The sequence below is a fragment of the Globicephala melas genome, chromosome 14, assembly GCF_963455315.2.
Source record: "Globicephala melas chromosome 14, mGloMel1.2, whole genome shotgun sequence".
NCBI lineage: Eukaryota > Metazoa > Chordata > Mammalia > Artiodactyla > Delphinidae > Globicephala > Globicephala melas.
The window spans coordinates 59,865,372-59,888,946 of NC_083327.1; the positions used below are offsets into that span (position 1 = coordinate 59,865,372).

At 37.4% G+C, this 23,575-nt stretch overlaps 1 protein-coding gene across 1 annotated transcript in view; it reads left to right on the forward strand.

The window, feature by feature from the left end:
- The window catches only part of TBPL1 (TATA-box binding protein like 1), a 29,778-nt gene that overhangs the window by 308 nt on the left and 5,895 nt on the right, over positions 1 to 23,575 (forward strand). The window contains exon 2 of the mRNA XM_030853412.2: positions 23,105 to 23,283. Within this exon, the coding sequence (XP_030709272.1) occupies positions 23,149 to 23,283 (135 nt within the window). The 5' untranslated portion in view covers positions 23,105 to 23,148. The remainder of the gene's footprint in view (positions 1 to 23,104; positions 23,284 to 23,575) is intronic.

Here is a 23,575-nt window from a genome sequence, read left to right on the forward strand (position 1 = left end):
CCCGGTCGGCGACCCTGGGCGGGGGGAGCGCGGGCGACCGGGCTGCCTGAGTGCCGGGTGCGGGGCGACTTGGCGCGGGGCTGCGTGTGCGGAGCCGGGGCCGTGCTGCGGGTGGGGTGTGTGCGGGCGGATGCCTGAGGGAGAGGCGCTCAGATGTAGGAAATTGGTCCGGGGGCCGAGGGAGGGTCCAGTTCTTAGGAGGACAGGGTGATATTTGGGGGTCTCATCAGGGATAACGGGTTGGGGGTGGGGCGTCACTGCCTGGGAGCGTTATCCAGCGAGGTGTAGGATAAGAAAAGAGGTATTTTATTTTTCCTGTTAGCCACCACTGGGAAAGACAGGAGAAGGGAGATTCCCCATCCGTCTCTATGGAGCCCTCCCCCAGGGGAAGAGAAATCGTGCAAAGATGCTAGCGGGTCCGTTGCTTCCCAGAAAACTTCCAACGGCCTTTGCCGCGGCGGGCCGGCTCCCAAATAGCACCTTCGTCGGTTCCTGGTTCTGGCAATGCCAACAGCCTCGCTTTATGTTATTATTAGTAGTAGAATTAACAGAAATTAGACTTGATGAAGAAGGATCTGGAACTGAGGAAGATAAAATGGATAGTAGGTAGGGCTAAGCAGGGTTGAGAGTCGGGATAAGCAAGCGCTTAATGATAGCCAGTAGAAGCTCTAAAAGTAAATTTAATTGGGAATGACGGTTTTTAAACTCTCTCCTTCTGCCGAGATGTGCATCTGCGGGCTGTGTCAGTGTGCTCATTGCGATAGGATTCAGACTGCAGCCAATCCACATCTGTGAGCTCTCTGACTGCATCTGTCACCTGCAGTTCCAGAGCGACACTGGCAGTTAACCAGCGTTAGGCTTGTGTATTTAGGGTTAAGAACAGTGCCTTAAAACTGGCTCAAGGAAAGAAACGGAAACAAGCTTGGTGTGATTATTGTGTGAAGAAATAATAACAGATTCCTTGGGGAAACTGGGAAAGAGAAATATGAGAAGGTTCAGCTCTTCTAGTACAATCTGCAGTCTCTTGGAAAGTTTGAGAAAATGGCAGTTCATTCAAATCGAGAAAGGATTTTTATCACTGTGTGGTTTAAAGAATTATTCGCAGTTGATATGTTAAATGCCAGTTTATGCTATCTCTTTAAGCCTTACGTCTCTAACTATTTAATGGTTTTATGCTTTCCAAAACCATTCTAGGTCAGTAAATGAGGTTTTCCTGTGGCGTGCTGAAACGGCCATGTATGCATATTACAGTAATACTATTTTTGTGTCCAGTGGGAACAAAGCTCTTTATATAAAGCTGAAGATTAAAGATGAAAATAAAATTGATAAATAACAGAAGCAGTGATGTCAACCACAGCTTCTATTTGTTCCTTACCTTTTTCGCTAAGTCTGGCTTGTCTTAAGCAAATAGGTTTCATCCTTGTCCCCCAGCCCGCTTTTTTCGTAATGATCTGCCGCTCTGTGCTCTTGATTGGTTGATGCCAGAACAGAGTCTTTGACTTTGGCATTTTCATGGAATTGAGGTGCAGCATCTCTTGTTACGGAATTTCATATATGTGCAAAGAGGTGGGCAGTTTCCTTTGACAAAGATGGGAAGTATAAACATTGGGAAACTTAAAATTGCATTTTAAACCTCTTAAGAAGAAAAACCTAATATTGTCATCTTTAGGTTAGTGAATCAAGGACTTTTTCTTAATCTCTTCATGTAGCTGTACTTCTGTGAATGTTGTTCTGGGGGGTGACCACACTTGAGGGTATTGGACGTTGAGTCCCAGGATTTTCTCAGTGTGTACGAGACTTAGTGAGTTCCCTCAGTCTCAGGGCTGCCATCACACTCACTTCGTTTAGATTTTATTTGCTGTTGCCTCTATCCCTTACCCCTTCTGTGTTTGATGGGGGAAAGGATTTAAGCCCCGACTTCCACCTTTATTAACAATCCCTGCTTTCCCTGCTCTCTGCTCCAACACTCCCAACGTTTTGTGTTGTCTTAGTTCCTCTCCTTACTTAATCACATCCCAATCAAAAGTGATTTTTTATGATATTTGTATTATTTCTGTTTCTTATGGAATTTTCAACATATGTCCTTGGCCTGTATATCCTTTTCATTAATGTTACTTTGTCTGTTGCATTTTCCTTCTGTATCCCTCCCCTGATATGGAAAATGGAGTGATCATGTCAGATGCTCTGTATTTATTCTGAATACAACAGGTAAGAGCCTTAAACCAAGAATCAAGACTGCATTGAAATAAGACACGTAAAAATATTTGAACGTTTAGGAATAGAAGGTGTTTCAGAAGTCCAAGTGGTAACACTGTAATTGGAGATGTAGTCACTTTTTTAAAAATAAAAGAGTATTGTAGAGCCTGCTGTGTGTTTTTAATTGAACCTTAGATTTTCATAATTTGTACTCTAAAAACCTTTTCTTAACATCCATCTTTTCTGATCATTTTGCATCTGAATACTTGACTGAAATTACACTTTGCCAAATTAGAGGGAACAATTTAAGTGAGTCCCACAATTTTGTTTCATGTGGAAAATTGTCATGTCGAAATTTGTGTGGATGTATACATATATAGAATGTGCAGAGTTTGCTGTAAGGTAGAATGAATACGTGCAGAATCTATAGCTGAATAGTTTTGGAGAGTGTTCTTTCTTAGCACGGGTGTGGCACAGTATTTAAAAATCAGCAAATATTGTATAATCTAGTTGAGTGGGTATTAGTGCTGTTTTTAGGTGAGGAGGCCCGTAATTACCTGGTGATTGATTTCTTTCTGTTGCATCATAGACCATGTGATGAATTATTATTGCTATGAAAAATAAAGTGTAAATTGATTGTAGAATTGATAGTAGAATGTTTCCACAATGGCTCAACACCTGTAGTGCTTTGAAAATTTAGCTGTATTGTGACATTTGAAATAATAAATAAAGATTTCCTGAAATTTACACTCATGTTTGTTGTACCTTTAATATGTTTGATGCCACGGCAGGTGTACAAAGCTGGATGGAAGTGTTTCTCTTCAGGTGCTTTTTGTGCACTTGTAAATAGCAGAGAAATGACATGCATAGATACTAAAACATGACAAACCTAAATTTGAATTTTAAATCCTTTATTACATACTGCCTGGTGCTATAGTTATTGATGTATGGATTTCATCGTGCCTGCTAAATTAGAAGTTTCTTGGGGATCGGGACTGTAAGTCGCCATCATATTGTATGTTCATGTTGCATATGTGTGTATTTTGAAGATTAACATATTAATAAAAGGATGTATATATATTTCATTTCTTTCACTTCAGGGACTTATCTAGTGGATGAGGGGAACCTTTAGGCATCTAATCTAATTAGGAATCTAATTCCTGATGCCTAAAATTAACTTTTTATACCGGCTGCAAATTCTAAACAGCAAAATTTCTCAAACATGATTAGGGCTTTTTTTTTTTTTTTTTTAACCAATTCAAATAATAAAAATAATGGTTTACTGCCTTGAGTTGATACAGTATTTGCTCTTGTTACATGACTGCCACTTCGGGTAATTTCAGAAGGGTGAAAGAATATATTTATCTGAGGTCTTTCCAGGCCACGTAGACAAATTTGATTTTTGTATTGTGACACAATTTATTTAGAAGAAAAATGGAGTGTATGTGTTTGTACAGTTGTGAAAAAGCAAGATTCCAGAAGTGCGTCATTAGTGGAAAGGAATCAGGTCATATCAGAAATTGTACTTATCTGGTCTTATCTTGTGACTAAAGGGTGACAAAATTCACAATTTGGTTTAAATGGCTTGTTTTGTAATGGAAGGTGTGCTGCTGACATCCCATTAAATGCTAAAAAAACACAAGGTGAATTCTGGGACAGTTCAAATCAGCCTTCATGTGGGAGTCCATAATGAAGCTGTTTGAAATTTCACCAAAAAAATACAGCACAAAACTTTGGCTGGCGATTTTGACCATGCAGTATTCATCCGTCAAGAAAGAATACTGAAAATCAGATTGCATCTGAAGGACAGTCTTCTCAGGACATGTGTGGATGACTCTTGGTACTATAATTGTGTTTACCATCATAGACTTCTGTCCATAGACCTTGATCCATGATACGTTTTTGTTTTTTAACTCACTAGGTGAGAACTCACAACATTTTGAAAGTCAGAATTTGTTTTTATTAACTAAATGGTTCCAGATATCAGGCATTAACCTTTTTCCTTCTGATAAATTACAAGTATTTTCATCGTAAAACCAGTTTTTTTTGTTTGTGTTTTTTTTGCGGTACGCGGGCCTCTCACTGTTGTGGCCTCTCCTGTTGCGGAGCACAGGCTCTGGACGCGCAGGCTCAGCGGCCATGGCTCACGGGCCCAGCCGCTCCGCGGCATGTGGGATCCTCCCAGACCGGGGCACGAACCCGTGTACCCTGCATCGGCAGGCGGACTCCCAACCACTGCGCCACCAGGGAAGCCCTGTAAAACCAGTTTTGATCAAAATCAGTTACGCTTTCTTGGGATTAGGGTTAGTATAGCGCTTAAGAGTATGGACTCTGGAGACAGGCTGCCTGTGTTCAGCGTGGTGGCGATGCTGCTTGTTAGTGGTGTGGCCTTGAGCAAGTTTTTTCACTGCCTTCGTTCCCCAGTTTCCTCATCTTCAAAATGGGGTTCATATAAGTACTACCTCATAGGGTTGCTGTGAAAAGTAAGTGTAAAGCACTTAGCACACTGTTCTGCAGAGTTAGCTGAAAAACTACTAGCTGGTGCTTGACTCAGTGGTGCGAGGTGTAGTACATTGAAGGTGAACCATTAGACCACTCAGATGCTTTGTTTCTTTCCTTTGGAGGCTATTAAAACAGTGAAATTGTTTGTGATGCTGGCTATTGGACTCATCTCTGCTGTTAGGTCTTGGGAGGGGGAAGCACTTTTGTTTTAATTTTGGATCATCACACAGACATCTGGTTATCACTTATGGCAGATGGATTCAGTAAAAAGAGACATCTCTGTTTCTTGGAAAAGGACGGCCAACAAAGCCCGGTCTGGCACCATGTTGCAGCTATTGAAATGCTATTTCCCTGTGGACTTCACTGCTTGTTTAGTTGTGTGGTACTTCTGAATAAAAGGAATAGACCCCAGTGGTTTCATTTAGCAGAATTAGCCCTTTTTTAGAAGACACTGTTTTTTACTTGTATAGCCTTAGGTGGTGGTAAACTTGAAACTTATTGGTGTCATTATCACTTGGGTTTTCTGTGTCACTATAAATGTGCTCTACATAGTAGCTTTCTTGTAATTTTAGAGGTAGCTGAAACTACTGCTGTGCTCCAATAATTCAAGTGGCTCAGGAATGACTGCATACGATTGCAAGATTATTTGTTTATGGTAAGGCTGACACCAAATACTGAGGCTGCCTAGTAGGGGATAACCTGATCATTATAGCTTTGTTTATTAGGCTGCTATTGAAATGGCTAACTTTTTAATGTTAAATCCAAATGTTTTAGTTTAGTTGTGTGGACCTTTGAAACTGTTGACTAGAAAATAAATATTTCTCTTAAGTACAATGTATCACAAACTGTTCTTTCCTATATTGGCTAATATGTAGGTCTTGGTTTTTAGTTGAAATAATATTTTTTATAAAACATATAGAAGTTTATATAAAACATTATTAAAAGTATGTTTTGCTTTAAATCTACAGGGATAAAGTTTTATAATTCTTTCTTCTATATTGTGCAGTTTCTGTTTTAGTTGGTTTTTATAACCACCCCGCCAAGAAGATTGGCAAATATGCTTGTATTTAGAGGCATGACTTCTGTTTTCCTGATTGAAGAGAGTGACATTTAGTTGATACTGTTGATTTCATTGCGTACTAATAACTACATTGGCCAGAATAGATGAGGTATTGATATAATATTGTTAACATAATTCCTGTAGCCATCATGGATTCTGGGTCTAAAAAAATATGGAGATAAGCAAGGAAATGATCATGGCTGTTTCATATATATACTCGCACATGTATATATCCTTTAATTTTAGATATTCTGAGGACTGTATTGGGAGATTTTTAGGACAGCAGGTCTCCAAAGTGTCAATACTGTTGCCCAGAATAAAACCTGGGTGTTTTATTCTGTCTAATACATTGTTAATGTTTCTCCGGTGTTCTTAACACCACCCTTTTTCAGGGACAGGTGTTGCCATCTTTCAGATACGAAGATAATAAAATCAGTGTGTAACCCAAAAGTGCAAATCTGAAGATGGGCATTTGGTTTATGAGTATGGCCAACACTTATAGACCGTATCATTGTTTGAATCTCTGTTAAGATTCACGATGAACCTGCAGCTTATGTGGAGCAAGAACCTCTCCATTCTTTTTGCCAGATACTTTTGTTGAACCACAAAACCTTTTATCTTTCACCTGCTTATGGCTGCAGTGAACCTCTTGGGCATCTCCAGTTTCTTGTATGTATGTGCAACCTAGTGAGGTGGTAATGAGCAACCGTTAATTGCTCATGGGTTGACCACATCCCAGGACGTGGCAGGTTAGGGTGGTGGTAGGAGCCACAGCCATGTTGAAGGCACAGTCACCAGTTCATTAGATCTTCCTCAACACCAACCTGGTGTGCTCATCTCAAAGGTCCACCAGATTGCTTACCTCAGTTCTCTCCTCTTTTTTGTTGTTGATGGGGGAGGACCTGAAGTAAGGGATGTGATGTGGCTCAACAGTTCACAACTGATAAAAAGCTCTATGAATAATACTTTTTCCATTATCTCAGCAGCATATTGATAATGTAAGTCTTTAGAGAAAACCTTTGGCTGGCCGGTAATCTTGAAAATTCTGCTTCAATGCATAGTGTAAACCTACTTAGGTGATAGTTTAATTTGTCTGTACATTAAGAATGTGTGCCTTTTAGTTACTGTTTGTAGGCTTTTTGTTTAGGGCCTGTTAAATTAGAAGAGTTTCAGATGTCTGAAACTATATTCTTCACTTAATTTGTCTGTATTGTATCCTCACTCTCACTTTCTAAAGAGAGGAATAATGGCTTTATTATCACACCCTGTTTAAAGGATGGTTGTTATGCTGAAGGTAACTGACAGGGTAGCTAGTCTATAACCAGCTTTCATGGAATAAACTTAGGATATGGATGAGTTAGGACCCTTGGGGCTGAAATGGAGAGTGTAGCTTAGGAAAAGGGAAAGAGAATATATACCAAAAGTGCTAAGGGTCTGTATGTGTGTTTTAACCAAAATTATTCTTTCCTTACATCAGAACGGTATTATATTTCTGTATTTGTGAAAACTCCTAGAACACAGTTGCCCTTTAGGACTTGGGGGTCTGAACTAAAACCGGTCTATTGAGTTGATGACCAAGTGCCAGCCACTAAGCCACATTCTAAAGACATTTATATTAAATTGTTCTCTTTAAGGAGCATGGTGCCTACAGTCTAGTAGAGTGGACAGTTATAATACAGTCAGTGCCCTTACATTTGTTGGGCCCTCACTTGGGGTCTCTTCTGTCAGTGTTGCATGTGGCTGGCTCCTGCTTAGCCTTCCAGATCTCATTTTAAGAATAATTTCTCATCTCTGAGGAAGTTAAGGGACCTTCCTGGATCACTCTAGAGTTTCTCTTTATAACATAGATCACATTCTCTAATTATTTTCATGGCTTGTCCTTTTTCATTGTCTGTTTCTTCCACTGGAATACAACTGCCATGAGGGTTTCTTACCTGACTGTTTTGTTCTGAGCTGTATTCCCAGTGTCTAGCCGTAGTGCTTGGTTCACATCCATTGCATGCTAATGAATACAGTTGTGAGTAAGAGTTTGTTAGTTGAAGGAGTGGGGAAGGGGCATCCTAGGCAGATATAAAATCAGGAAAGGGTCAGCTGTTGCAAGAGGAGTGGTAAAAAGTTGTGAAGCAGTTAAGGTGTGTTGGAAGTGGAAGATTAGGTTATAAAACTTAATTTGGAGACATGAAACTCACTGCATTCCAAGCTGTCTATGTAAGAGAGCCAAGAGATATTTATTTAAACAGGGGTGTGGCACAGTTAGGAAGACAATTCTGGTAGCTTATTTGGTAGATGGACTAAATTGTGGAGACTGCAAGCAGAGAATTCCACTAGAAGGCTGTAGCCTTAATGGCACGTGAAAGCCTAACGTCAAACACTGACGCTTGGGATGCAGAAAAGCTAGACGAGAAGCTAACTGGGTGTAGGAGAAAAAGGAGAAATGAAGGATGATTCTGAAATTTTGGATTCAGGTTTGAGAGGGGTGGCGGCTCCATTAACTAAAATTAGGAATCTGGAGACAGCAGGTGTTTCTGAGGGGATTAATTATTAGTGTTGGATGTGTTGGTTTACCTTAATGAATATGCCTACCAGACAGGAATATGGTTTCAAATCTCTGATAGGTCAGGATTGAAGTAAGAGCCATAAATTTATGGGTAGCAGTCGAAGTCTGGAAAGCTTAAATTGGAAAGGGATTTAAGGCAGTTGTTTATAACCTTCAAGGATCTTAAACTCATTTGAGAATATGAAGAAAATAATGGCCTCCTCAGATGTACATCCACATTTGTGTGGATATGATTTCAAGGGGGTTTGCACCTCTGAAACCAATTGTTGACCTCTTCAGGGACTGTCGTGGACTTCCCTGAAGAATTTATGACATAAGAGGCAGACAGAGCAGTATTTGAGATGGGGAGAACCTAGGAAGGGTGCCTCAGAAGCCCAGGATAGGGGATGGTGAGGAAGAATCGGGGGAATCAGGGGTTCCCAGGGCTTATGCTCTGGAGAGGTCCAGTAGGAGGGAGTGTCAGCTGTGACATTGGATTCAGCAATGAGCAGTTCATTTGTAACATTTCATCCCATGCAGAGGCAGAAGGCAGATTGTGACCGTTCAATGCATGAATCCAAGTTAAGGAAACAATGCATGGGAAAGAGTGCAGAAGTCTTGATGTTCTGTATGATAAACAGTCCTGATATGAGAATATAACCCATTTTAAGGACCTGCTGAAAGGGAAATTCCATTATTTTGTTGACCTGTTGTGGCGTTTCAGCCCAGTGGTTCTCAACTGACTGCCCCATTAGAAACAACTTGGAAATGTTTTTAAAATCAGGGCCCTACAAAGGTTAGTTAATCAATATCTTTGGGGCTTGTACCTCTTTATAGCTTTTATTTTGTTTGTTCTGTTTTGGGTTTTTCTTAAAAGTTAAGAACCAATGTTCCCATCAGAAAACCTCCTTATCACTCTTTTTATGCGTCTGTGTTAGAATACTTTCTTTAATTGTACGTTATTATCAATTACTCAGTTTACTGTTGTGCTAGGTTTAAATCAGTGCCCTTTAGTCCTTCTCACAGACCTTAGTTTCCAAGTTAAAAAATTTTATGGCTTTCTTCTGATCTTCAACCAAGTTCTACATATTTATCTTTTTTGAGTGGTACAGCCCTCAATCAGTGAAAGATCTGCCCATTTCTGAGTAAGACAGGAAATTCTTAATGGTGCTTACATGTGGAAAGAGTATTCATTCTGCAGTCCCTTTTACTTTTATTTAAGTATGTTACATTTTTTACTAAATAGTAAAAACTATTTTTTAACTAGAAAAGTTTGAACTCTGTACACTATTTTCCAAGTAGCTAATTTCATAATAGCTACATAAGAATTTCATAATTCTTACCTTCCTTTTTTAAAAAAATGGCAGTCATACATGACCTAGGCCTTAAACAGGTTGTCTCCATTAGAGCAGACATTTTATATGAAGGGTGAACCTGTAAAATCAGTTGAAAGGAAACTGTCAAAATAGGAAATTCCACCTGTTGTGTTTTCAACTTGCAGTGTTTTCTCTGGATTAAATTCTTGATGAGCTGTCAGCAGTTCAAGTTTGAATCCTGTGTTCATACCCTTGAAATAAAAATCAGATTATGGAAAAAATTGAACTTTATGCATGCCAACCTTGACACCAACCACAAGCTGAAAGGGGGTTTATTCCGTTTTTTAGCAACCTAATTAATTAATATTTTTACTTGCGAAGAAAATGATAATCTTTAAAAAATTCTGTTGTGTTATTAGCATCAGCTTAATGGCTAGAGTAGTCTCACAAATTGTAGTTGCTTATTATGGGTAACTTAGGGCAAATATTAAGATTCTCTGTAAAGAGACAAACTTCCTCGTTTTTTAAATAATAGCTCATAATATGGGAAAATAGGGATGCATGTAAGACCTTCTGGGAAGAACTGAGGCCTTACACTTAAAATGAACTGATAAATTTACACTTTAAATGAAATGAACAGATGAATAGTTTTGTTACCATTTAATATTCAGTTTTCCTGTTTTTGCAGGTACCTAGCTAAGTAAATGTTGGCAAAATGTCTGTTTTGTAATTTGTAGTAGACTTGGTGAGACTCTTCTCCCCGTCTCTTCTCTCTCCTTCTCCTCCAGACTCCCAACTCCCCACCCCACAAAAAACCCACACAATCAACAACTACTTTTTGTTTTGGTTTGAAACGGTTTTGTTATTGTTGTTGTTGTTTTAATTCACTGTTAAATTTAGTTGTTTTTTAAATACTGATTTCATTTACCAGATACATCAAAATTGTATTCTTTATTTTTACCCTTGCTTTTAGCCCTGAAGCAACATGATCTGTTTTTGTGTTCCAAAGCTGGAGAACCACAATGAATAACTGGAAATCCTTTCCATTTTTGAACATTTCTCTATCCGTGGAAGATGAAGAAAGGAGATAATTATAGTAACAATAAGAATAGCTAAATTTGAATGCTTACCGTGTACAAGTACTATGCTAAATGCTCTGCATGAAATTTTAGTTTTCCCAACACTTGGCACTAGGTGCTGTTATCTGCCTTATCCTACAGATGTGGACATTGAGGCACAAAGGCGTTAAATAACTTCCCCAAGGTCACACGACTGATAAGTGGTAGAGTCTGGATTTAACCCAAGTAATCTGCTCCAGAGCCTGCGCTCTTAAAACTTGTGTCTGTGTGCTCATGTGTAGAGATGCTGCTGTTTAATAATCTCAAGCTAACAGTTAACCTCTCATAGACACTTTATTGAATGTGTCTCATGCCTTGGGCACTATTCCAAGACTTGGGTACAAAAATAAGTAAGAATTGATCACGCGTCCAAGGAGCTTATTGTCTACCAAGGAGACAGAAATACAAAATTTCACTGTAGTGTGGGAAAGTGCTGTGTAGTAGTACAACTAGCAGCGTGGTCATGAGACTCGGAGCATTCATCATGGTAATGGACGCTCTGGCTCAGTCTTGGAGATCAGATGTCGTAGTTCCTTTGATTTCTTATTTTACCCATCATGGTTTTAATTACCTTCTGTATGAGGGTTTCCAAGTTTTCACCTCCAGTCTAGACCTAGGCCTGTCCTGAGCAGTGGCTCTTATCTGATTGTCTGTATCTCCTCTTGGATGTCTCACAAGTTCCTTCAAGTTAACATGTCCAAAACAGAATCCTTACCCCTCCTCCTTTTCCCATCTCCCCTTGCAAACCTGCTCTCCCTTCAGTGTTCCTGTCCCAGTAGATAGTATCTTAGGCCACAAACCTAGAGTCATCCTCCATCTCCCTTTTCCTCTTTCCCATATCAGTCACAAAGCTCTGTTCACTCTGCCTCCCAAAAATGTCTCTCTTCAATCTACTTCTTTCCGTCTTCATCCACCCTGCTCCCACGACTGTCGTCTCTCACCAGGACTGCCGCACTAGACCCTAACTGAGTTTTCTGCCTGTTCTAACTTTGCAGTCCATTCTCCTGTTACAGAAATGGCAGTGATAGATTTTCATGAAAAGCAAATACATTATGTCATTTCTTGCTTCTCTTTAGCCCACCATTATCTTGGGATAAACATGAAAATCCTTAACTTGGCCTAGAAGGCATAATTTAACCCCTCCCTGCATCTCCAGCCAGGTCTCATGCCACTTTCCGTCTTCCCGCTCTAGCCAGGCTGGCCCTTCTTCACATCTGAACACTTCACACTGCTCACTCACCTCAGAGCTGAGAACACCAGCTGTTCCCTCTGCCAAGTCTTGGTCACTGCTGGACCCCCATCTGCTGGGACTGGGCCTGATGCTTAGATTTCCGTTTCATTGTTATAGAATTGATTGAATGAAGGTGATGCTGAGCTATAGAACAAGTAGGAATGAGCTAGGTATAGAAATCGGGATTGATCATTTTTAGCAGAAGGAATAGCATAAGCAAGCAAAAGGCTGATATTTCTTTACATATAAGAGCTTTTTATAAATCAGTAGGATATCTCAGAAGGAAAATGAACAAAGGGTATGAGGCAGTTAACATAGAATAAATACAAGTATTCATATTTGCAAAGTTCACCTTCATTAGTGTTCAAGGAAAATCAATTCAATATTGCTATTTTTCTTATCTCAGGTTGTCAAAGGTTTTTATAAAATCCTTTGTTGACTAGATACGACACCATATGCATATGATCTCAATTTTGTTTAATATGCACAGATAAATATATGGATTTAGCAGGCTCATGTGCCTACATGAGCATAGAAAAACAGCAGTAATTATCACTGTGGTGAGATTATGGATGACTTTTTTTTTCTTTAAGTATTTCTTATGTAATCAGAAAATGATATGCCATCTTTTAAAATCATATATTAAATCATATATTAAGACCATGTAATTGAAATACTAAGAAATCTATCCAAAATAAATTTTGCTTTTACATAATAAGGAATCTGTATGCCAGATTTCTCATTTTTGAGTGTGAATCGCCAGATTTCAAGTTGTATTCAGTAAAATACTTTTTTCCTCTTATAATAGTACATTAGTTAAAATTAATATTAATGTTAGCATTGACTAATGTGACAACACTTTAATAGAGCATATTATAATTTGTGAGGTGCTCATTAATCCCTCAAATCAATCATATGGTGAGTAAATAGTGTTGTTTGTATTTTGCAAATAAGGGGAGAAACAGTTTAGAGTCAGCCCCTAGTCACATAGCATCCATTAGACATCCAAAATTTCTTACTTTACAGATACATATTAGCACATATTAAAATAGTGAAATTTGGGCTTCCCTGGTGGCGCAGTGATTGAGAGTCCGCCTGCCGATGCAGGGGACACGGGCTCGTGCCCCGGTCCGGGAAGATCCCACATGCCGCGGAGCGGCTGGGCCCATGAGCCATGGCCGCTGAGCCTGCGCGTCCGGAGCCTGTGCTCCGCAACGGGAGAGGCCACAACAGTGAGAGGCCCGCGTACCAAAAAAAAAAAAAAAAAAAAAGTGAAATTCTTAAGCAGGCTACTGTTTAAGCATTATTAATATGGGGTAAGTATTGATTATGTATTCTTAAACTGCAAAATACTTTTTTATACTGGAACTTTTTCATGGCAGTGTAAACCATTGAGTTATCTTTCCTTAAGCAGTCATTTTCAGAAAATCAGCATCATTTAAATCTTCCTCCACCACCTTTTAGGCATCATTACAAATATGTTCACTGATTAAAACATATTAATATACTCCTCTTTACTATTTTTTTTAATAGATAGTTGCTGGCAACCCTCAGAGTTGTTTAAAAAACAGTATCTTTCTCTGTAATAACCTATATGGGAAAAGAATCTGAAAAAGAATAGATATACGTAAAAACTAAACTAAACAACAAACTAAATCACTTTGCTGTACCTCTGAAACTAACACAACATTGTAAATCAACTATGCTCCAGTGTAAAAGAAAAAATAAAATAAAAACAGTATCTTTGTAATTCTCTTAATGTAGATTTTTAAAAATTGTAATAACCATTTTGCTGCCAGTCTTCAGAATTGGTATTTAGATTAAGTCAGAGATGGAAGGTGGAGACATATGTAATGAAGATAGTTTAACTTTCTGTTTAACTTAATGCAGTGATGGTTTTGTACATCAAATACTTTTGCTTTTATTTAAGCATTTAACTGTTTTATATGAGTGGTATACTACATAATCCTTTCCTTTGGAATATACAAGGGTTTTTGTGCCCAGGCATACTGTTAATAAAACTTTCTTTCTTCGTGTGGCTAGAACACAAAAATGCCAACCCCAAGGACTGTTGGTATAAAGTATAAGCTGTTGGGCCGTGCGGAGAAAGGTCTTCGTGATATGATGTCACCATGCCAAACAAAGAATTTGCAGTTTGGTCATCGGCCTCCGCCGTTGCCCCTCAGCGCATCTTTCTCCCTTTACTGCCCGTTTGAACACGAACGCTTGTTGAAGGGAAGGTGGGAAGTTCAGAATTGGGATGTTAATTTAACTAAACTAACATAATAGTTCTAGAATGAAAATTGAAATTTAGTATGTAATTCTAGTATGAAATTTAGTATGTAACTTTGTCTATAGTATGTCTTCATGTAAGATGTTGGAACCCTGGGATTTGAGAATTAGATGGCATCTTAGAAACCATCTAGTGGCATCTTCTACCTAATAAGAGAATCATTCTATAACATTCCTAACTTGGTTAATATTTTGCCCTACCTCCCCTTTTTTGGGACACTTACCTTCTGTTGAGGCTTCTGCTTTGCAGGTATTTGCTTTTGGGTGTGGCTTTATGGGGCCTGCTTCCGTGCGACTTCATTTGGATCTTTCAGTTTCCTTTTTATTCAGACATTTGAGAGCAACTGCTATCTTTCCTTTCTTGTGCTAAATGTCCTGAGACTCTCCTCATACAACTATTTTTATATCTCATGCCATCCTACTTTCCTCTGGATATCTGGATATCAGTGCCCTCTTTAAATGATAAGGTCAGGATATTCTAGATGTTTTAGTAGCAAAGAGGCTAGTAATTCCTTTGCTCTGAATAGTCCTTTCTAACCTAGTTTTTCTTTTTTTTTGTAAGTAATATAATTAAAATCCATGTTGTCTTAGTGTGACTTACTGTAAGGAAATTCTTTTTTTCTTTTAAAACAGCTTTTAAAAATTATTGTGGAAATTTTTAGACAGAAATGTCGGGAGAGTAGTGTAACGAATACGCATATATCCTATCACCTAGATTTAATCATTAGTAAGAGATGAGGCAGTAGTATGGTACTTTTTTGTCTTAAAATAAAATTATACCTACTATCCAGATTCATTCTGTACCTCAGAATAGATCGTCCAAATTTGTTTGGTTCCTGTGGTAAGATTCCAGATAATGAGGGACTCATCTGAAACTTTATCCAAATCTATTTGTTACCGAGTTCAGACAGTGGAAGATTCCTGTATCTTAAATTACAGACATGGCATTTCCCCCGTGAATATTTCAATATGCATGTCTGAAAAATAAGCATAATTGTCTACATGACCACTCTATTATTTCACCTAACAGAATTAACAGTAATTCCCTAATGTCATCTATCATACCCACATTTCCTCTTATAACTGTTTTGTTCAAACCAGGAACCAATCAAGGACCATGATGTACAGATGTTTTATTCACTTTATTTATTTTTTTATTGGAGTATAATTGCTTTACAACGTCGTGTTAGTTTCTGCTGTACAATGAAGTGAATCAGGTATATGTTTACATATATCCCCCCCGCCCCGGACCTCCCTCCCACCCCCGCCTCCCACCCATCTAGGTCATCACAGAGCACCGAGCTGAGCTCCCTGTGCTATACAGCAGGTTCCCACTAGCTATCTGTTTACACATGGTAATGTATTTGTGTCAAACCTAATCTTCCAGTTCATCCCACCCTCCCCTTCCCCCCACCCCAGTGCCCACACGTCCGTTCTCTATGCCTGCGTTTCTGTTCCTGCCCTGCAGATCCGTTCATCTGTACCATTTCTCTAGATACCACATATATGTGTTAATACACAGTATTTGTTTTTCTCTTTCTGACTTACTTCACTCTGTATGACAGACTCTAGGTAAAAATGTGAGCTTTACATTTATTAGCACTAAATTTTATTTTATCGCTGTCGCCCCATTGCACTAGTGTAGGGATCTGCACACTTTTTCTTAAAGGACCAGATAGTAACTATTTTAGGCTTATAGGTCATTTGGTTTTTGTCACAAGTACTCAGCTCTGCCACAGAGTCATTATGTAAACACATGAGCATGGCTGTGTTTCAGTATGACTTGTTTTTTTTTTTTTTTAACAAATCAGGCCCTGGCCCATTGGTTGTAGTTTGCTGACCCCTGCCTAACCTCTTATGATCTCTGTTTTTTTCTGTTAATGTGACTGTTCTCAAGTTTTGTGTCAATTCACTAAATCATACTATCTGGTTGCGATATTCTACTACCTGTGAATCCTTTAAACAGTTATAGCTACCATTTAGTGAACACATGCTGTATGCTGTGTACTTGACATAAATAATCATATTTAATCCTTAAAAGCACCCGGGGAGATGCAGTGATGTTATCGCCGATTTTCAGAAGAAAAAATTAAGACTTAGAAAGAGGTCAGGTAACTTACCCAGTATCACACACCTAAATGTAAACACTAAGTCACCCTGCCCTTTTGTAAGGTTTATGCTGTAGTATTAAACAGATATGAAAGAAGACCCTCTTTCTAAAAGGCTTTTGTCCATCTTAGTCCTAGGCATGTGTTGAGAGACGATCGAGTAATCTGTTGGGATCAGGAACACAAAATGTCTCTTTCCTAAGCTGCTGTTTTGGGGGCTTTATAAAGAATACGAGGTTAGTTTGAATGGCGTACCTTATTTGTAGAAGAATGATCTCTAGGACACCACCTGGGTTCACACTGTGTTTGCAATTGTACTATATCCAGTCATTCCCTCCTTCTGCCATTTCTCAAATCATGGACAGTAGTTCCGTGGTTAAACCTTTGAGGACCCGCACCCACAGTATCCTCAGATGCAATTTGAGTACACTTAAAAGTAGCTAGAATCTACTTTTCTGTATTCTCATGTTTATTTTATTCTTTTGGCTTTTAGTTAGATTTTTAGGGTTATTTCTGCATTGTTTTTATAACAGTGTTTATTGTGCCCTTTTAGTTTAAAATGTCTTTCCTGGTGTGGAAAATTTTAAATGTAGTAGTCTCGGATGTAATTTGTCTTAAAAACCAGGAGGTGGCGATGTTTTCCAGGTGATGCTTTAAGGTTGTAGTTGGAATACCACTGGAAAGAGGATCTAACTTGTCCATAAAAGTCAGTGAGCAGGGAAGAAGCTGTTTCAACTTCAATAATGCATTTTAATACAGTGCTAGAAATGTTATTTCTTGAAGTAGGACAGCTTCAGTTTTCAACTTTGCTTTTTATTAGAAGGAAATATTTGACAAACACATGTTAGGCATTTACTTGAGAAACAGGACAAACACATTATTAAACCATGTCTTAATATTAGGCCTTGGGCAGTGGGGAAATTACCAAAGTCACTCTGTTGCCAATTCTCTGAATAGAATAATTGTTAACATTTTGGCATTTTTAGTACATACAGAGATATATAAACCAAAATGAACTCTATCAAACATACATTTATTTTTTAATTATGAACCTCCGTCTACATCCATGTAGTTGTAATTTATAAAGTCTGTTCAGTAGTCTGTTATATGAGACTGCTATACTTTATTTAACCAATCCCTTCTAGATGGGCACGTAGGTTTCTGTTATTAACAGAATTGCAGTGTATATAATCTTATTTATACTTTGCTCAGTTGAATAATTTCTCAAGATGCATTCTTTTTTTTTTTTCAAGATGCATTCTTAATGGTTGACTGCAATTCATCATATACACATATTTTTAATTATTTGAATACACACTGCTAGATTATCTCCTGTAGAAATTGTTCCAAATTCTAAGAGAATGCTGGTTTACTTACATCTTCATCAGCAGTGTTTGATGCTTACCAGTATAAATAGTGGTATCTCATTCTTTTAAGTTAGCACTTCCTCATTACCAGTAAATTTAAAAACTGTATATGTCTAAAGGCAAAGACTTTCTAAATAAATAGCTAATTAGTCTAAGAAAAATAATAATGGAAATGTAAATATTGTTAGAATCAAGGGATAATGGAAACATAATATATCCAACTTCAGATGTACCGAAAGCACTTGGTTATAATCGCCTTAAATGTTCATACGAGAAGAGCGAAAAAGTTCAAAACTGAAGTATTAAGCATCCAACTTACTTTCTAATATAAGAAATTAGGAAAAAAAATAGATCTGTAGGAGGAAGGAAATAATGAGCATAAGGCAAAAAATTTAATAAAGATCAACTAACTGCCAATAGTTTGTCCTTTGAAGAAACAAAAAATAGAAAAACTTTTCAGCAAGATTGATGATAGGAAAAAAAGCAGGGATAAATGATACTATGATGAAAAAGAGGTAAGTATACTAAAGTTGAGTTTTTAAAATTTGTAAGAAAACCATGAAAAATTGTATGCCATAAAATTTTAAATTTTAGAAGAAATGCAAAATGTCCCAAGAAAATTTAATTTAGGAAAACTGATTAAAGAAGAAATAGAAGACATCAAATGTCTTAAATCTCTTAAATTGAATTAATCTTTTAAAATCCCCCAAGGAAACAAGAAACAGGTCCACACAATTTTCAGATAAGGTTTTCTAAAACTGTCTTCCAGAGGATTTTTTTTTAAAAAAAGAAGAAACCTCACTACAAGTAACTCAATTTCGTTTCTTTTTATGGCTGAATAATATTCCATTGTATATATGTGCCACGTCTTCTTTATCTATTCATCTGTCAGTGGACACTTAGGTTGCTTCCATGTCCTGGCTATTGTAAATAGTGCTGCAGTGAACATTGTGGTACATGACTCTTTTTGAATTATGGTAAGTCAGCAAGAGAAAAACAAATAGTATGTAAACACATATATATGGAATCTAAAAAAAAAAACGGTTCTTATGAACCTAGGGTCAGGACAGGAATAAAGACGCAGATGTAGAGAATGGACTTGAGGACATGGGGAGGGGGAAGGGTAAGCTGGGACAAAGTGAGAGAGTAGCACTGACATATATACACTACCAAATGTAAAATCGATAGCTAGTGGGAAGCAGCCACATAGCACAGGGAGATCAGCTCAGTGCTTTGTGACCACCTAGAGGGGTGGGATAGGAGGGAGGGTGGGAGGGAGACGCAAGAGGGAGGGGATATGGGGATGTATGTATGCATATAGCTGATTCACTTTGTTAAACAGCAGAAACTAACACAACATTGTAAAGCAATTATACTCGAATAAAGATGTTTTAAAAAATAAAAACTGAAAAAAAAAAAGAAGAAACCAACCTAACTTGTATATAAGTCTAGTGTCACCTTGATACTCAAACCAGATAAAGACAGTCCAAGAAAGGAATATTATAGGCAAATTCTACTTACAAACATAGACATATCAATCCTAACTGAAATATTAGCAAACCAAATCCATCAATGTATTTTTTTTGAAAACATGACTTACTGGGTTCAAGGATGTAATACATATATCATAACTTTAAGAGGAATATATGAGAATGATAAAACAATTCAGCGAGAGTAGAGATTTTCTCCAGAGGGAAGGAACGAGCATGTAATTTGGGAGAAGTGCATGAGGAGACATCAATTGTATTGTAAATTTTATTTTTTAAGCTGGGTGGTAGGTACATAGATATTCGTTTTTGCCATTTATGTATCTTAAGTATTTCATGTTATAGTGTCAGCAGGCTTAACAGCTTTGTAAGTTTAAATGCCACTCTAAAATACTATTCTTTTTTGTGGAGTTGCTTAAACACATTTCCCTTGGAACTGTACAAACAAGTTTAAAAAGTTTTATGTGTAAACCATCAAGCAATATAGTAAAGTGTACTACATATGCATTTTCATGGATATTATATTAAGGGAAAGAAAAAGACTCTTAGCTCTTCTTCATTTATATGAAAATGAGTGCCTTTGGAAGTAAAGTTTCAGACTTGCTTTTAGTTTTTAAAAAGTTTTTCCATGCCTAGTATTAACAGAAATAGTTTGGAATTCTAGGTGGATGAGAAATTTAATATAGATTGAAGATTGAAATGTTGGATTTTCTAGCATTCATTCACCAAATAGTAAGAGAACATTTACTATGTGCCAGATATGCTGCTGAGCCATGGGTGTGTACAAACATTTAAGATGTAGTCTTTGACTTTCAGAATTTAGTAGGTGAAGTAAATGGTCCAGACGTTTAACTGTAGGTACCATAATAGTTACAAGCAATTTGGAATATTTCTTCCCTAGTGGGAATTAATTGTCCCCATGTTTTTTATAGTTGTGTGTGTGTGTGTGTGTGTTTAAACTGTGTTTAAAAAGTTATGTGTGTGTATTTTTAGGAATAATCTAAGCCTTTTGAACTACTTTAAGAGGTAATCAATTCATTCCTCTTTAATGCTGACAATAAAGTTTCCTCAGGTAGAATTTCTTACCCATTGATAAATGATTTAGCTTCACTCAGAATTGAAAGGGGTATGATGCTCTGTAGAAGTTGAGATTTGTCTCTTTCACTGGATTGCCATTTGAATTATCCTATTTAAAAGTGATATGAAATGCTTTAGCTTTAAGAAGTTAATCTTTGTTAATATTTAGTACTACTCTTGTTTTACAAGATAGATAAACTGCAAATGGGCTTTTTTTTTTTTTTTGGTACTGCTTGAAAAAGGTGGAATCTTTCATGTAGTATGCCTTGCCTTTTTTTTTTTCTTAAGTACTGACTTCTTCATATTTTATTCTTGATTTAAAACCTATTAAAGCAATGATATATCTTCTGAGACTGTTTGACAGCTTACTCATATAAATATGAATATTCCTAACATGATGATCTATGCCCATGACTTCATTTTTAGAATTTAAGTTGCTTATGTATAGAAACAATCATGAATTTTGAATTAATTGCAAATTAATTAAGGCTTCTTTGCATTCTCAAAGATTTACTTTACCCCTTCTTTCTTGACTTATTTTTTACCTTATATGTTATCCTTGTATTCTCTCCCAGACAGTTCAGCAGTTTAATACTCAGGAGTAGTAGATCTGAGTCAATTTGTTTTAGCCTGTTTGTTGTAAAAAGTCTATGTGAAACAGTAAATTTGACATCGTTTCTTCATATGTAATTTCTCTGTTAAGTAGTGCTTTTTGTGACCTCTTATCATGGGATGTGTGTCAGTCAGGCTGCATATAACTAAAGTCCACCATGGGGCCTTAAGATAGAAATTGATTTTTCTCTCACATTTGTAAAGTCTAGAATTAGAAAGTACAGGGCTAGTAAGGAGGTTCACAGTATCAGGGACTCGGGCTGCTTCTGTCTTACTATTCTTCCATACTCATCTCATAATCTCATGATCCCAAATGGCTTCTTGAGTTCCAGCTCTCACGTCCAGACTCCATGCAGCAAGAATGAAGAAGAGCAGAAAGGCAAAAGGGTCTTCGCTGGTTAATTTGGTCCCTCTAAGCAGACTTCTCAAAAGACACAAAACCATTTATTTTACATTTCTTTGACCAGTACAGAGTGACCCTAATAGATGTTGGGGTGAGCAGCCAGGAGCCTCTACCTCACAGTTATTTCCTACTTTTAATAGGAAAATAGCAGGTGGCTCGATATCTGGGTTGTGATGTAATCGTGGGAAGTAATGCTAAGAAATCTCTGCTCTGCCTGTGGCTTTGAGCTTATTTTTATCCCTAATCACTGTTATTTTTGTGTTATTATTTTCCAAGTATATGTGCTAAGTACTTTTCATACATTTTATGTAATTCCCATAACACTGTCTGGTAGGCACTGTCTATTCCATGTCACAGGTGAGAAAACCAAGACACAGACAGAATGCATAACTGGCCTAAGTCCTGAGAACTTAGTCGGTGGTGCGTCAAACATGGAGTCTGCACTTAAGATCACCACTGATTACTGTTTCTGTCCTCTGCTTATTAATCTGTCCACCTATATATCTATCCCTCAGACTCCACTGCCACCCCTGCCCCGCCTCTTATGCATAAGAATCATATGAGGTTGCTCAAACATACACAAAGAACAGAAAAACAAAAAGATAAGCAGATTGAAGGGAATATAAGATTGAGAAAATAGAATGACGTTGAGTTTCAAGTAGTACAGAGTTCAATGCTATATGATCCTATAGAGATGCTAAAAGTTTCGGTCTGACTTCTCATTGTGTCCTATCAGAAACTAAAAGGCAGGAAAACAAAACTGAATTTTTTTTATTTGGACTCTTGGCTTCTTCAGTTTTTAGTCATATAATAACTTGAATCCTTAGTCATATAATAACTTGAATCCGTATAAAGAATCCTAGCTCATTTTCATATTGTGGCTTCAAGGAATTGTAAAGATAATTATAATAGTATTGTTACTATTTTCTGATTTTCTCTTTGTGGGGTAGGTAAGCTGAATTATCATTACTTATTTTTTAAGATGTGGAAACTCAGAGAATATTTTATCTGGACATGGATCATGTGCTTAGTAAAAACAAGGGCTTCTTCTTGTTTGTTTATAGAAATTCAAATTGAAAAGATACATATTTTGGAAGATTGGGATCTTGATAAAAATGCTGTTGTGCTAAGTAACTGTTAGAGCTCCCCCGTACACACACAGGTTTGTGAGCTCCTTCAGGACAAAAGACCTTGCCTTATTCCTTTTTTCCTCCAGCATCCTCAGTGGATGGAGGTGTTCAGTAAGTGAATAATGAATGAATGACTAGTAAGTGAGAAAAGTCTGTTAATAAATGTTATAATTAATATTGCTGCCTCTTTAAACTTAAGTCAATGGCTCTACCCAAAATAGCGGAAAAGTAGGTCATTCTTTTTATAGCCCTTGCAGGTTGTATGAGGTGGGTTATAGTACCATTAATGGTTGGACATTGGGACCACAAAGTCCAGCCCTTGAACATGGTGTAAACGGAGAATGGCCATAACTGCAATATGCCTGGAGCATGGTGGTTGTAAAGGCGAGTTGCTGCAGTTACGTCTGGCAAGCTCCTGGCGTGTAAAAGTTACTGATTAATTTTAAGGAATGAAAGTTAGGTCCAGATTTGGAAGGATTTTATATGACATGTTATCTTTTAAAAAGTGACATTTTTCGTGGGAGAAGAAAGGATATGATTTGATTTGAGTACCATTTGAACAACAAGTAATGAGATCGACTGCTTGCATTTTAGTTTTCAAGATTACTTGTGAACAATATATTAACAAAACATTTGAGTTTAATTATCTTATTTTGTTTTATTTCTCAGGATGTGATCTTCGTGGTGGGAAGCTAAGTTTTTAAACTACCCCAATGGATGCAGACAGTGATGTTGCACTGGACATTCTAATTACAAATGTAGTCTGTGTTTTTAGAACAAGATGCCATTTGAACTTAAGAAAGATTGCTTTGGAGGGAGCAAATGTAATTTATAAGCGTGACGTTGGAGTGAGTATCTGAATTTTGTCGTGTGTGCTACATTACCCTAATTTTATAGTGCTGTGAAGATACTAAGTAAACAATGATGACAATACCTTATACATTTATTATAAAAATTAAGAATGTGTATGAAGGCTCTGTTTAAGCTCTAAAAATCAGGTGCCAGTATACCTTGATAAATTTTCATTAGTTCTTCATGCTAGAAACTAAGTAAAGATGAATTAAACTCAATTAAAGATTTCAGTGAATCACAATGAAAGGTTTTCAGGTTCATCAATAATGCCATCTTCACTTTAAAAAA